At 43.1% G+C, this 12,823-nt stretch overlaps 1 protein-coding gene across 5 annotated transcripts in view; it reads left to right on the top strand.

Moving 5' to 3' along the window:
* Positions 1 to 11,240, top strand: part of LOC103725483 (zinc finger protein 773-like) — a 16,991-nt gene extending 5,751 nt beyond the window's left edge. For 2 of the 5 annotated variants that reach the window (XM_029558497.1, XM_029558499.1), the window contains exons 2-4: positions 6,377 to 6,503; positions 6,998 to 7,096; positions 7,306 to 9,852. In XM_029558497.1, the coding sequence (XP_029414357.1) occupies positions 6,377 to 6,503; positions 6,998 to 7,096; positions 7,306 to 8,453 (1,374 nt within the window). In that variant the 3' untranslated portion in view covers positions 8,454 to 9,852. Of the gene's footprint in view, positions 1 to 6,376; positions 6,504 to 6,997; positions 7,097 to 7,305; positions 9,853 to 11,097 lie in introns of those variants that run through there. The other 3 variants (XM_029558498.1, XM_029558500.1, XM_029558501.1) reach the window with 2 other exon arrangements.
* Positions 11,241 to 12,823: the final 1,583 nt, after the last annotated feature.

Here is a 12,823-nt window from a genome sequence, read left to right on the forward strand (position 1 = left end):
AAGTGTAATCTATATACCAGGTGCTATGAACATGTTCAGGCTCAGTGGAAAGGCAGAGGCAGCTTTATTTTGGATCTTGATTTTTTTAAAAATGTTTTTGCAGGATAATTAATTTTTTTTAACCTTAAGCTTTAATTCCTGTGAAACCGACATCAAATTTTACACAGAGAAAATATTCAGTATAAATGGCAAAAGCGTGTAGGTTTATTTTATTTCATTTTGTTTTTTGGTCCTTTTGAGATAGGGGCTCCCAGAGCTGGTCTGAAACTTGCTATGTAGACCTGGCTGGCCTTCGTCTGCCTCCTGAGTGTTGGGACTAAAGGTGTGCACCACCACACCTAGCTTGTAGGTTTATTTTTTAATTTTTTATTGAATTTTTGTTTATTTCATACAGAAAGTCATCTTTATACATCCTTCCCCTTTGGCACCCTTCCAAAGTACCCTCCCTCCTTCCATTGGAGTTCATACATTCTGTCTTTTGTGTTAAGGCCTATCATGTAAAGTTAGTATCCCCAGATGTCCCTCAGTGCAAGTTCATACACCGGGATCTAGTCAGCTTATCTAGAGTCCCTCTCTTTAAGATCAGCTCTTCCTCACCCAGCAGTTAATCAGCTGCCAATAATTCTTTGACTAAGTTTGGGGCCTGCTGCTCATTTCCACAGTTCTGTGCTGGGTGTTTGTCTGCTTAAGTTTGCATGGGTCTTGTGCATGCTGACACCATTGCTGTAAGTTTGTATGAGAAGAGACCCAAGAGCTTGTAGGACTATTTCCATGTGGTCATGCACGTCCTCCCTGACTCTTACAACCTTTCTGCCCCCTCTTCCGCAATGGTCCCTGAGCCCTGGGTGGGTGGGTTTTGACATAGGAGTCCTGTCCAAGGACCCGCACTCTGCAGACTCTTACTCTGAGTTTTAGCCCTTTGTGACCTATGGCTTTCCTGGCCCTCTGTTGCATGAGGAGCTTCATTGAGGAGAACTGAGCGATGCATTAATTCACTGGCAATCTCTGTGTGTGACCAGTCATGGGACGCTGTAGTTATCTCTGTCTCTTGAAAAAGAAGCTTCTTTGATGGATGGTGACTGTGATACTTGTCTATAAATTTAAGGGTACATATTTTGCACATAGTAAGAAGTTACATTTGTCTACGGAGGTTTTCTTGAGGTTTTCTCTAAGATCTATGACCTCTCTAGCTATGTGTATTTGGCTAGGCTCACAGTATCAGACATTTCTCCCTTAGTAACACCTGTCTCCTACTATTCTCTTTCAGGTTCCTTTCCCTTTACCTCCCTGGTTCCCTTCCATTTTCCTGGTTCCTCCACTTACATCAGGATATGTACTCTCTTATAAGGATTTGGTGCTAGGATCCACACATGAGGGAAAATGTACGTCATTTGTTTTTCTGAGTCTGTTACTTCACTTAGTATAACATTTTCTAGATCTGTCCATTTACCTTCAGATTTCATTATCTCATCTTTCTTTACTACAGAGCTGAACTCCATTGTGTAAATGTACCACATTTTGGTAATTATTGGTCATGTGAGGAGCACTTAGGTTGCTTCCATCTCTCAGCTATTGTCAAAAGAGTAGCAACTATGATAGTTTTACAAGTGTCTCTTCAATAGGATGAGTCCTTTGGGTATATGCCAAGGAGTGGTATAACTGGGTCATATGGTACATTCATGTTTAGTTTAAGAGTTCTCCACTCTGCTTTCCATAGGGATTACATAAGTTTGCAATCCCATCAGCAGTGAATGTTCCCCTTTCTCCACATCCTCGACAGCATTTGGAATCATTTGTTCTCTTGATCTTAGCCAGTCTGACTGGGGTTAAATAAAATCTTAAGGTGGCTTTAATTTGCATTTCCCTAATTACTAACAATGTTGAACACGTTTTAAGATGTTTCTTAGCATCTTTATTTCTTCCTTAGAGAACTCTCTGTTTAGATCTTTAGCCCATCTTTTCATTGGGTCATGTGTTTTCTTGATTGTTTTCTGAGTTCTTTATATATTCAGGATGTCAAACCTCTGTCAGCTGTGTCACTGGTGAAGGTTTTTCCCACTCTGGGTTTTCTCTTCACTTTGTTTCTTTTGCTGTTTAGAAGCTTTTTACTTTAATGATGTTCCATGTGTTGACTTGACTGTTCACCTTAATTCCTGCACATCCTGTCTGATTTAGGAAGTCCTTTCCTACACCTATATCTTGTAGGGTACTACCAATGTTTTCTTCTATCAGTTTCAGAGTTTCCTGTTTCACATTGAAGTCTTTAATGCATTTGGAGTTGAGTTTTGTGCAAGGTAAAACATAAGACTCTAGTTTCGTTCTTCTGTAGATGGAGATGAAATTTTGCCAGCATCTTTTGTTGAAGATGCTGTCCTTCCTCTATTGTTTCTTGGCACCTTTGTCAAATAGCAGGTGACTGAAATTGCGTGTACTCAGGTTTGGGTCTTCACTTATGTTCAATTGATCGCTGTGTCTATTTTTATGCCAGTACCATGTTGTTTTTTTGAGTATAGCTCTGTAGTTAGTTTGGCATAGTAATCCCCACAGCGTTGCTCTTTGTGCTCAGGGTTGCTTTGGCTATCCAGGGTCTTTTGTGCATCCATATGAATTTAAGGATGGTTTCTTCTAATTTTGTGAAGTATTAAAGTCATGGGGATTTTGATTGGGATTGCATTGAATCTATATATTGCTTTTTGATAGGATGGTCATTTTCAGAATATTATTTCTTCCAATCCATGAGTATGGGAGGTCCTTCCATCTCCTGGTGTCTTTCTCAATCTCTTTAACAATTTAAAATTTTCATTGTAGAGATCTTTGGTGTCTTTGGTCAGATTTATTCCAAGATACTTTTTTTTCTTTTTTTTTTTTTTTTCCCGGCAGTTGTGAATGGGAACATTTGCCTCTACTCCTCCAATTGCTTGTTATTTGTATATATAAAGGCTACTGATTTTTGTAGCTTGATTTCATAACCTGCCACTATACTGAAAGTGTTGATCAGTTCTAGAAGTTTTCTGGTGGAACTTTGGGGATCTCTTATGTATAGTATTGTATCGTCTGCAAAAAGTGATAATTTGACCTCTTCCAATTAGTACTCCTTTAATTTCATTCTCCTGTCTTATTGCTCTAGCAAGAGTTTCAAGCACTATGTTGAAAAGGAGTGGAGATAGTGGATATCCTTGTCTGGTTCCTGATTTTAATGGGAATGCTTCCAGTTTTTCTCCCATTTAGAACAATGTTGGCTGTGGGTTTGTTGTATATAGCTTTAATTATGTTGAGGTATGTTCCCTCCTGTCCAATTCCCTTTAGTGCTTTTATCATGAATCCATCCTGAATTTTGTCAATGGCCTTTTCTGCATCTATTGAGATGACCATGTGATTTTGTCTTTGAGTCCATTTATATGATTCATGATGTTTATTGACTTGCATATGTTGAACCATCCCGGCATCTCTGGAATAAAACCACTTGATCATGGTGGATGATCTTTTTGATGTGTGTTTTTATGGTATTTGCATGTATTTTGTTGAGAATTTTTGCATCCAAGTGCATTAGGATATTGGTCTATAGTTTACTTTGTTGGTTGTGTCTTTAGCTGGTTTTGGTATTAGAGTATCACAGAAGGAATTTAGGAGTTCTCTATCTTTTTGAATGTTTAACTAGTATTGATTGCAAATCTTTTTTAAATATTTATTTTTTATATTTTTATGTGTGTGTATTGCCTGCATGTAGGTAAGTGCACCCGTGTCTTGCAGTGCCTGCTGAGGACAAAAAGAGGCTGTCAGAGCCCCTGGAATTGAAGTTACAGACAGTTGTTAGCTGCCATGTGGCTTCTGGGATTTGAACCCAGGTCTTCTGCAAGAACAACCAGTGTTCTTAACCTCTGAGCCATCTCTTCAGCCCTGCAAATCTTCTTTAAATGTCTGGTAGAATTCTGCTGTAAATCCATCTGGGCCCTGGCTTTTTTTAGTCTGCAGATTTGTATTACTGTTTCCATTTCCTTATCATATTATGGGCCTGTTTAAAGTGTTGATCTTTTCTTGGTTTAGCTTTGGTGGTTCCCATGATTTTAGATATCCATCCATTTCTTTTAATAGAATATAGGTTTTTAAAGTATCCCCTTATAATGCTCTGGATCTCTTGGGTTTCTTTTGTGATGATTTCCCTTTCTTCTCTGATTTTGTTGATTTGGATTTGCTCTTTCTTTCTTTTGGTTAACTGGGCTAAGAGTCTGTCTATCTTGTTTAGCTTTTCGAAGAACCAGCTCTTAGATTCGTTGAATCTCTGTATTGTTTTCTTTCTATTTCATTAATTTTTTCTCTGATTTTTGCTATTTCTTCTCCTCTGCCGGGTTTGGGTTTCATTTGTCCTTGCCTTTCCAGAGACTTGTGTTGGAATGTTAAGTCATTTATTTGTGCTCTTTCTGATTTTTTAATGTAGGCCTCCTTCCCTCTATGACTGCTCTTAAAGTGTCCCAGAGGTTTTGTTGTGTTGTATTGTCCTTTCCTTTGAATTCCAAGAATACTTTTATTGCCTTCTAATTTCTCCTTTGACCCACTCATCATTCCGGAGTGTGTTGTTCAGTCTCCATGAGGTTGTGTAGTTCGTAGGACTTCTTGTGTTGATTGTAAGCTTATTGCATTGTGGTCTGATAGAATGCTTGGAATTGTTTATGATTGTCCTTTTAAATTCTGTGTCCTGGGTTACCTCTAGGGGGTTCTCCTTGTAGAACTCTTCTATAGGACTGGTGGGAACATGTGGTTTTGGTTTTTCACATTACTGTTTTTCCATTGCCTTTTTGGCATGTGGATTTCTTTTTCTGTTTCTGATTCATATATGAAACACATGCTTTCCTTTGTTGAAGCCTGCTTCTGTTTGTATCATTGGTGAGCCTTGGCTGTGTTCTTATTGGGTATGTAAAGGTGGTTGGTCTAGGTTTCAGTTCTCTCAGATTTTATATTGGAAGGAACTGATTACTTCATATCAGCTACTCAGGAGCTCCCACAGAGGCCCAATTCAGACTCCAGTAAGATACATTCAGGCTCACTCTGACCTCTGGATGCCTACTATCAGACACTCAAAGAATAATTTGTGAATTTTGCTAAGGGGAGGCCCGATTTTGGCCCCCCAAGCAATCTGTTAAGGTCTCATCCCCTACTGTAGGGCAGAGAGTTCTAGCCCTGGCGAAGCGAAATGGCGTCTCACATGGTCCCAATTAGGGGGTTGGGCATGGCAGGATTAGGGAAGCTCAGCACCACACAGAGGCTGGATCCAGGCAGTCTCAGGTAGTTTGCTGTGGTCTGGGCCCGTACAGTGGGCAGAGAGTTCTAGGACATTGTAAAGTGGGTGGGTTCACTTGGTCCCAGTACAGGAGGCTGGACATTGTGTGATTTTGGAGACTTCACCACCACAGGAGACCTGATCTGGGCCCTCTCAGACAGTCTGCTAAGGGCACAGAGGTCTAGACCTGGGGCTTCACCTGGTCCCAATGCAGGTTGGGCATCCAGCAATTTCCGGGAGCTTAACACCACAGGGAGGTCAGATCTAGACACTGCTAGACAATGCTTTGCATTGTCCCCATTAGTAGGGGCCTGGGCATGGGGCTATTTGGGGATGATCACTATGACGGTGAGGCTGGATCTTGGTACTCTCAGGTTTGCTAAGGTCTCAACCCCTACCTGAGTACATAGCGGGGATTCTATGGCAACCAATGGCAGGTGTGGTGGCACACGCCTTTAATCCCAGCACTTGGGTGGCAGAAGCATTTGGATCTCTGTAAGACTGAAGAAAGCCTGGTCTACAAAGCAAGTTCTAGGGTTGGATGCGGCTAGTGGGAGACCCTATATCCAAAAAAAAAAAAAAATTTCCAGTGATGAACATTAGGAAATTCTGGAAGTGAAGCTGGATCGGAATGCTCAGAAAACCTCAGGTGTGCGTTTTGTCTGGTGGAAAGAGAGGAAGACAGGACATAGGGCTAGAACACCAGCTGGAGGAGCTGGGTGTTTACAGAGATGGAAAGGGATCCGCAGTACAAAGAGTGCTGTGGGAAGGGAGCGTGCAGAGATGGCGTCCCGTGCCATGGTCCAGGTGCATAAGAGTAGAGGAACCCTCTTGTGGTTGTGTCAGAGGTCTGACTGCATGTGAATTATCTGTAAGGACAGGGAGGGGCTTTCCAGTCAGATGTCCAGCTTAGATGGTCTCCCATCTGTCCATGGGCCTTCTGTTGTTGAGTGCTGAACACAGCGGTCAGGGGGACCTTGAGGAGACACTGTTGCAGTGGCTCCAGGGCCTTGGAGGGAGAAAGCTAAGCGTGAGTGACTGTGGTAGCAGGAGACCCAGGGAAGGGGTTTCTTAGGACCTCAGCTCTCCCCATTGTGACAGGGCTGTGTGACCTTTAAGGACGTGGCTGTCTGCTTCTCAAAGGCGGAATGGACACTGCTGGATGCCTCTCAGAGACTGCTGTACCGCAGTGTGATGCTGGAGAACTTCTCGCTCATGGCCTCTGTGGGTAAGGGCCGCCTACTGTGTGGGAGAACATGGGGGTAGGCTTGGCTTCTCTTTTCCTAGAGGTGGGTGTGCCCTTCCCACATCCAGCCCATGGTCACTGATTCTTTCCTTAGTGTCCTGGAATAGAAAATAAAGGTGGTATTCCTGGTCGGGCACCCACCACGTTCCCTCTCAAGTACAGCAAAGGCAGGTGGGAAGCAGCCTGGGGCAAGGAATGTTTTAATCACCGTCATAGAGCTGAGCTTGCTGCCCTTTCCGTAGTCTGGTGACACTAGAAACACACGGCACTTCCCAGGCACTGGCCTTTCCCCCCCATTGACATGCATTTCTTCTGCCTGCGGTAGAATGGTGCCACTGATGTGGTCACTATTTCATGGTTTTTCTCGGTCACACTCCTTTGAGGAGCTTTCCATTGGTTTTCTCTTCTAAGGACTGTCATGGTTGGGTCTCTGTTTTTCTAGTGTAGGTTGTTCACCTGTCCTACCTTTCTCATAGGACTTGTACCTTCTGGAACCCAAGAAATCAGTCATCTGGAGCTGTGGGGAGAGCCCTTCATCCAGGCACTGGGAATCATGACTCCAGCTATGTGGACAGGTACGAGGAGGATCTGTAGTATTTCTGAACCAGGGCTATGCCACTCCTCATGAGACCTCTGGTCTGTGGTCTTGGTAGATGCAGCACTGCAGTGTGTCCTTCCTGCTCTCACCTGACCCCTTCATCCTGACAAATCTCCCATCCTCGTCTCTAGCATGTGCTTCCACACCAAAGTCTCCATTCCCTTCATCAGCATTTCTCTTACTCAGGTTGTTGGAATGGAGTGGAGGCTGAAAATGCACCTGCTGTGCAGAGTATTTCTACAGATGAAGGACTCGGTGCAGCCATTCCCCAGCACCAAAAGCTGAGACGTGGTGAGAAGCCCTTACAAATAGAAGAGGCCAGGATCTCTGTAAAGAAGAATGGCACAAAACGCCAGTTGAAGAATTTACGAAGCAGGAACAATGGGATGGACGTGCATCCCAGCCCAGGTCTTAGGCATGAGCTGACTCGTGGGGTCGGGAAGTCATCCAGGAACTCTAACAGTGGAGAGGCCTGTCCCAGTGGGAACAGCAACTACCAATGCAGTGACGGTGGGAAAACCTTTAGTCAGAATTCTGTACTTACTCAGCACCAGACACTACACCCGGGAGAAAAGTCTTATGAATGCAGTGAATGTGGAAGACGATTTAAACATAAATCTAACTTTCTGGCGCACCAAACAATTCACAAGCCTTACATGTGTACCGAATGTCGGAAATCTTTTAGTTGCAATAGTGACCTCATTCAACACTGCAAAGTCCACACTGAAAAAAATCCTTTTAGATGCACTGCATGTGGACAGGGTTTCAAGTATCACTCTATACTCATTCACCATCGCAGAATCCACACTGGAGAAAGGCGTTATAAATGTGAAAAATGTGGGAAATCATTTTTCCGAAATTCTCATCTCAAGGAACACTTAGTTGTTCACACTGGTGAGAAGCCTTTTAAGTGCCCTGAATGTGAGGAATCATTTAGGTACAGACCCACCCTTAAAAGTCATTATTTCCAAGTTCACACTGGGGAAACTCCCTATAAGTGCAGTGAATGTGGGAAAGTTTATATGACAAAACCCAGCCTTATAAGTCATTGGCGAATTCATACTGGAGAAAAACCTTATGAGTGCAGTGAGTGTGGGAAAGTATTTAGGCAGAAATACAGCCTTATAAGTCACTGGCGAATTCATACTGGAGAAAAACCTTATGAGTGCAGTGAGTGTGGAAAAGCATTTAGGGAAAACTGTGGCCTTCGAAGTCATAGGCGAATTCATACTGGGGAAAAGCCTTATGAGTGCAGTGAATGTGGGAAATCTTTTACCAAAAACTCTTCCCTTACAAAACACACAAACAATGTTCATAGCAGAGGACAGCAATGAGTGTGGGAGTCTTTCCTGAACATCCAGCCTCATTTAACATCAGAGAGTTCACACTGCAGCAAAGTCTTTTGAGCTCAGGGAATGCGGGAATGGTTTTCCTAGCACTTCTGGCCTTTATAGACACTGGAAGATTCCCAGGTGATGGATGCATTGTGAGTGCAGTGAACACGGACAATACCGTAGTTGTCTAATGTAATTCCCCAGCAGAGTGTCCACTGCACAAAATGCTTCAGTGCTTCAGTTTGGAGATCCTCTGCCCGTTCTTCCATCTTTAGCCCCAGAGACATCCCAGTGCTGGAATGAGTCACACAGGCACTGATTGATCATGGGAAAGCCTTTGAGCAAAGGTCTGCTCTCACTAGCAACAGTAACAACCCAGATATGTTTATGAATGCAGGGAATGTAGAAAAGCTTCAGCCACTGACCAGCTTTGTTCAGCCTTTGGAGTAGACCTGACCTAAAACAGAAGTTTTGAGAGTAGCCTTTGTGAGACAGCCAGCAACTGAGACTTCTCATCAGTTTGCCATGTTGGAACAGCAGGATTTTTGCTGTCAGTTCCCAGAGGTTTTCTAGTAGGTATAATTGTTTTAATTTTATTTTTTATGTATTAGTGTTTTTTTGTGTTCTTTTGGTGTTTTTGAGACAGGGTCTTCCTCTATCATCAGTAGTGTTTCTGTTTTTAAAATATTTATTATTTTATGTGTATGAGTGTTACGCCCTGATGTATGTAAGTGCACCTGTGTCATGCAATACCTGAGGAGATATGAAGGGAGCCCTGGATACCTTAGAACTGGACTTACAGATAGTTGTTAGCTGCCTTGTCAGTTATGGGAATTGAACCTGATCCTCGGCAAGAGCAGCCAGTGCTCTCAATGGCTGAACCATCTCTTCAGCCATTTTTTTCTTTCTTTTGAAAAACAGGGTCTGACCTGAGCATGTTGGTACATTCCCTTAATCTTAACATTTAGGAGGCAGAGGCAGGCGGATCTCTGTGAGTTCAAGGCCATCCTGGTCTACATAGTTCCAAGATAGCTGGGGCTACAGGGAGACCCTGTCTCAAAAAGCCCAAGCGGGTAAAAAAAAAATAATATGCCCTCCCCACGCTACTCTGCAGCTCATCGAAGATTCTCTACAGTAGACACCATATTGACACGGAAATCAAGTCCTCCAAAATAGAAAAATTGGTAAATGTCCCAGTGTTCTACCTGACAGCAACAGGATGGAGCTAGAGATGAGCAGTAAAGGAAATGACAGACACAGTATGCAGACTAAACAGCACACTAGTGAAGGACAAATAGTGAAGAAATCAATGCCAAACACTTGGTTCTCCACCAACTTCTCACGTGAATATCGATTGTAATGCTTGTGAGAATCAGGTTAGTGTGAAGGAAAGGTGTATCACAGATTTTTTAAAAGTCTACAGGCAATACACTCATACACATAAAATAATAAAAAAAAATATTTTTTAAAAGTGCCTGACAGAAATATTTGTGAAGTTTGTGAAACGTTTTTCAAAGAAATGCAAGTGAGGGTGTAAAGGCTGGTATTAAGATACATCAAATGCAGCCTGGAGAGATGGCTCAGGAGTTAAGAGCACTGGCTGCTCTTGCAGAAGACCTGGGTTCAAATCCCAGCACCCACATGGAGGTTGACAACCATGTATGACTCCAGTTCTAAGGGATCCGACTCCATTTTCTGGCCTCTGTGGGCATTGCACAACATACGTGTACTACATAGATGCAGGCTTTACACACATAAAACTAAATTAATTTTTAAAAAGATACATTAAAAGGTTCATGAGCCAGGTGTGGTGGTGCACAACTTTAATCCCAGAACTCGAGAGGCAAACAGGTGGATCTCTATGAGTTCTAGGTTAGCCAAGGCTCCATGCTGAGACCCTGGTAAAAAAAAAAAAAATTGGCTCATAAATAAATAAACATTACTGAATTTCAAGATAATTACAGAGGCTGTTTAGAAAAAGGAAAAATAATAAAATACTTTGATTTTCTCTGCTTTTAAGATTAAAGAAAGCTATAAAATCAAAAATAGGCTCAATTTGCTAGAACAAAAATTGCATCTTAAATTTTTTTTTTTTTTTTTTTTTGTCTTTTTGAGACAGTGTCCCCCTTTAGCCCCAGCTGCCCTGGAACTCCCTATGTAGACCAGGCTGGCCTTGAACTCACAGAGATCTGCCTGCCTCTGCCTCCTGAGTGCTGGGATTAAAGACATGCTCCACCACTCCTGGCTTAAAATTTTTTCATTAATTAAAATCTTTTCATGCTTGCATGTAGGTGTATCTGTGTGTGCAATGCCCAAGGATGACATAAGAGGGCGATGGCTGCCCTGGAAATGGAGCCAATGCTCATAACTGCTGAGCCATCTCTCCAGCCCTTATTCACACATATTAATTGCCTCTGGTTATGTATAAATGTTGACTACTAAAGAGACATGTACCTATTAGGTAAAATTAAAACTTAATGAACACAGAGCCTGGACCTCAGGAGGCAGCTTCTGGGTTTCAGACAGTTGCATAGTATACACCCCATAAGAGGAAATTTGTTAGAGGGTCCTCTGTAGAGGCGGGTGATCATCCTCTCTCGTGAGGAAATGAGGTGAAGCAGGCTGACCTTTCTTTTCTCCACAGGAAGGCCTGCTGCTGAGTCCAATCTGTAAGCCCGTCACCCAGATCTCCATCCAGAATCCTTCCACTCTAAACTGCTAACCCTGCAGACAGTAGCCAGTAGCCATATCCTTTAGGTCCATCTGTCCTTCCTTGTTCATTTAAGAGTCCACCTGCATCAGAAAAAAAAAAAAAAAAAAAAAAAAAAAAAAAAAAAAACCTTTTGGACTGTGGTGACATCCTCCTTTGATTTTGGTGATAGGGAGACAGAGGCAGGTGGATCTCAGGGAGTTGGACGCTAGCCTCGTTTACAAAGCAAGTTCTCGGCCAGCTGGGCTACAGGAACACTCTATCCCAACAACAACAACAAAAAAACAAAACCAAACTATAACAAAAACAACAAAAAAGTAAAAAAAAGGAGGTCTGGAACGATGTCTCAGCAGTTAAGAGCACTGGCTGCTCTTGGCAGATTCAGGTTTCATTCCCAGCACCCACATGGCAGCTAACAACTGTCTGTAACTCCAGTCCAGGGGATATCAGACACCCTTTTCTGACCTCCACGGGTATTACATGGTAAGGGTGCACTTATGCACCTGCAAGAAATCCACTCGGACACATAAAATAAAAATTTTTTTTTTTAATTGGCACATTGCTGGGAGTGGTGGCATATGCCTTTAATCCCAGCACTCGGGAGGCAGGGGCTGGCAGATCTCTGCTAGTTCAAGGCCAGCCTGGTCTACATAGTGATTTCCAGGCTAGTTGGGGCTATAGGAAGACCCTGTCTCAAAAAGACCCCAAAAAAGTGGGGGGTGGAATAGAGAAGTTGCTCAGTGAATGCTCTTGTAGAGGACTGGGGTTCAGTTCTCAACATGGTAGCTAACAACCATCTTTAAGTTCCAGGCAGGGGATCCAAGGCCATCTTCTGGCCTCCTTGGGCACTCTTCGACACAGGGGCACTTACATACATGGAGGCAGAAGACTCATGCACATAAAATGAATACACAAATTGTAAATAAAAGACATGAATTAGTCTTTAAACAACAATACAAAACAAAACAAATCTTAAGATTCTGTTTCCTAAGAACAAGCCCAGGCTTTGTTCAGGCCTCTGTTGACAGCCCTTCAGTTGTCTAAAGGTGAGATCCTTTCCCAGAAGTCCAGATGTGAGTGTGCAAGCTGCCTCGGTGAATCATTTTCAGACTCTCAGAATCACCACAGCCAAAGCCCATCTTATCTCCCTGAAACTTGCTCCCTGCATAACCTTCCCTACCTCTATCCTTTCACATGGTCAGAACAAACAAAAACACTTGAAGGGCCCCTTCCAAGCTCATTCATGCCTATATGTATGTAGCTCAGGATGTCCTGTCTGCTCAACTGTAAAGTCCATCTGAGATCTGAACACTTCTTTCCAGCCTTGTCTAAGCTCCACACCCTCCAGCCTTCTGGCTTAGCATACTGGATTTAAGGAGACTCAGGTCTTGTTTCTATCCCCATGAGTGCCCACTCTTGGCAGATTATATGCCTGGAGGCTTGGAAACTGAGAAATGGGCCTAGGTTCCAATCTTCCACCAGAGCCTTTGTAAATAAAGCTTAGCTTGCTTGGGAGCATTGAGCCGTTTCCCTCTCCCCAAGCCTTTGGAGGTCACAGCCCAGCAGACCCTGAAGTTCAGATGGCATCGAACCAGAGCACACACAGGGCAAAAAGAATTTCAGCCCGGCGTGCCTTTAATCGCAGCACTCGGGATGCAGA

This window comes from Nannospalax galili, unplaced genomic scaffold (assembly GCF_000622305.1).
Source record: "Nannospalax galili isolate Female #2095 unplaced genomic scaffold, S.galili_v1.0 scaffold649, whole genome shotgun sequence".
Lineage (NCBI taxonomy): Eukaryota > Metazoa > Chordata > Mammalia > Rodentia > Spalacidae > Nannospalax > Nannospalax galili.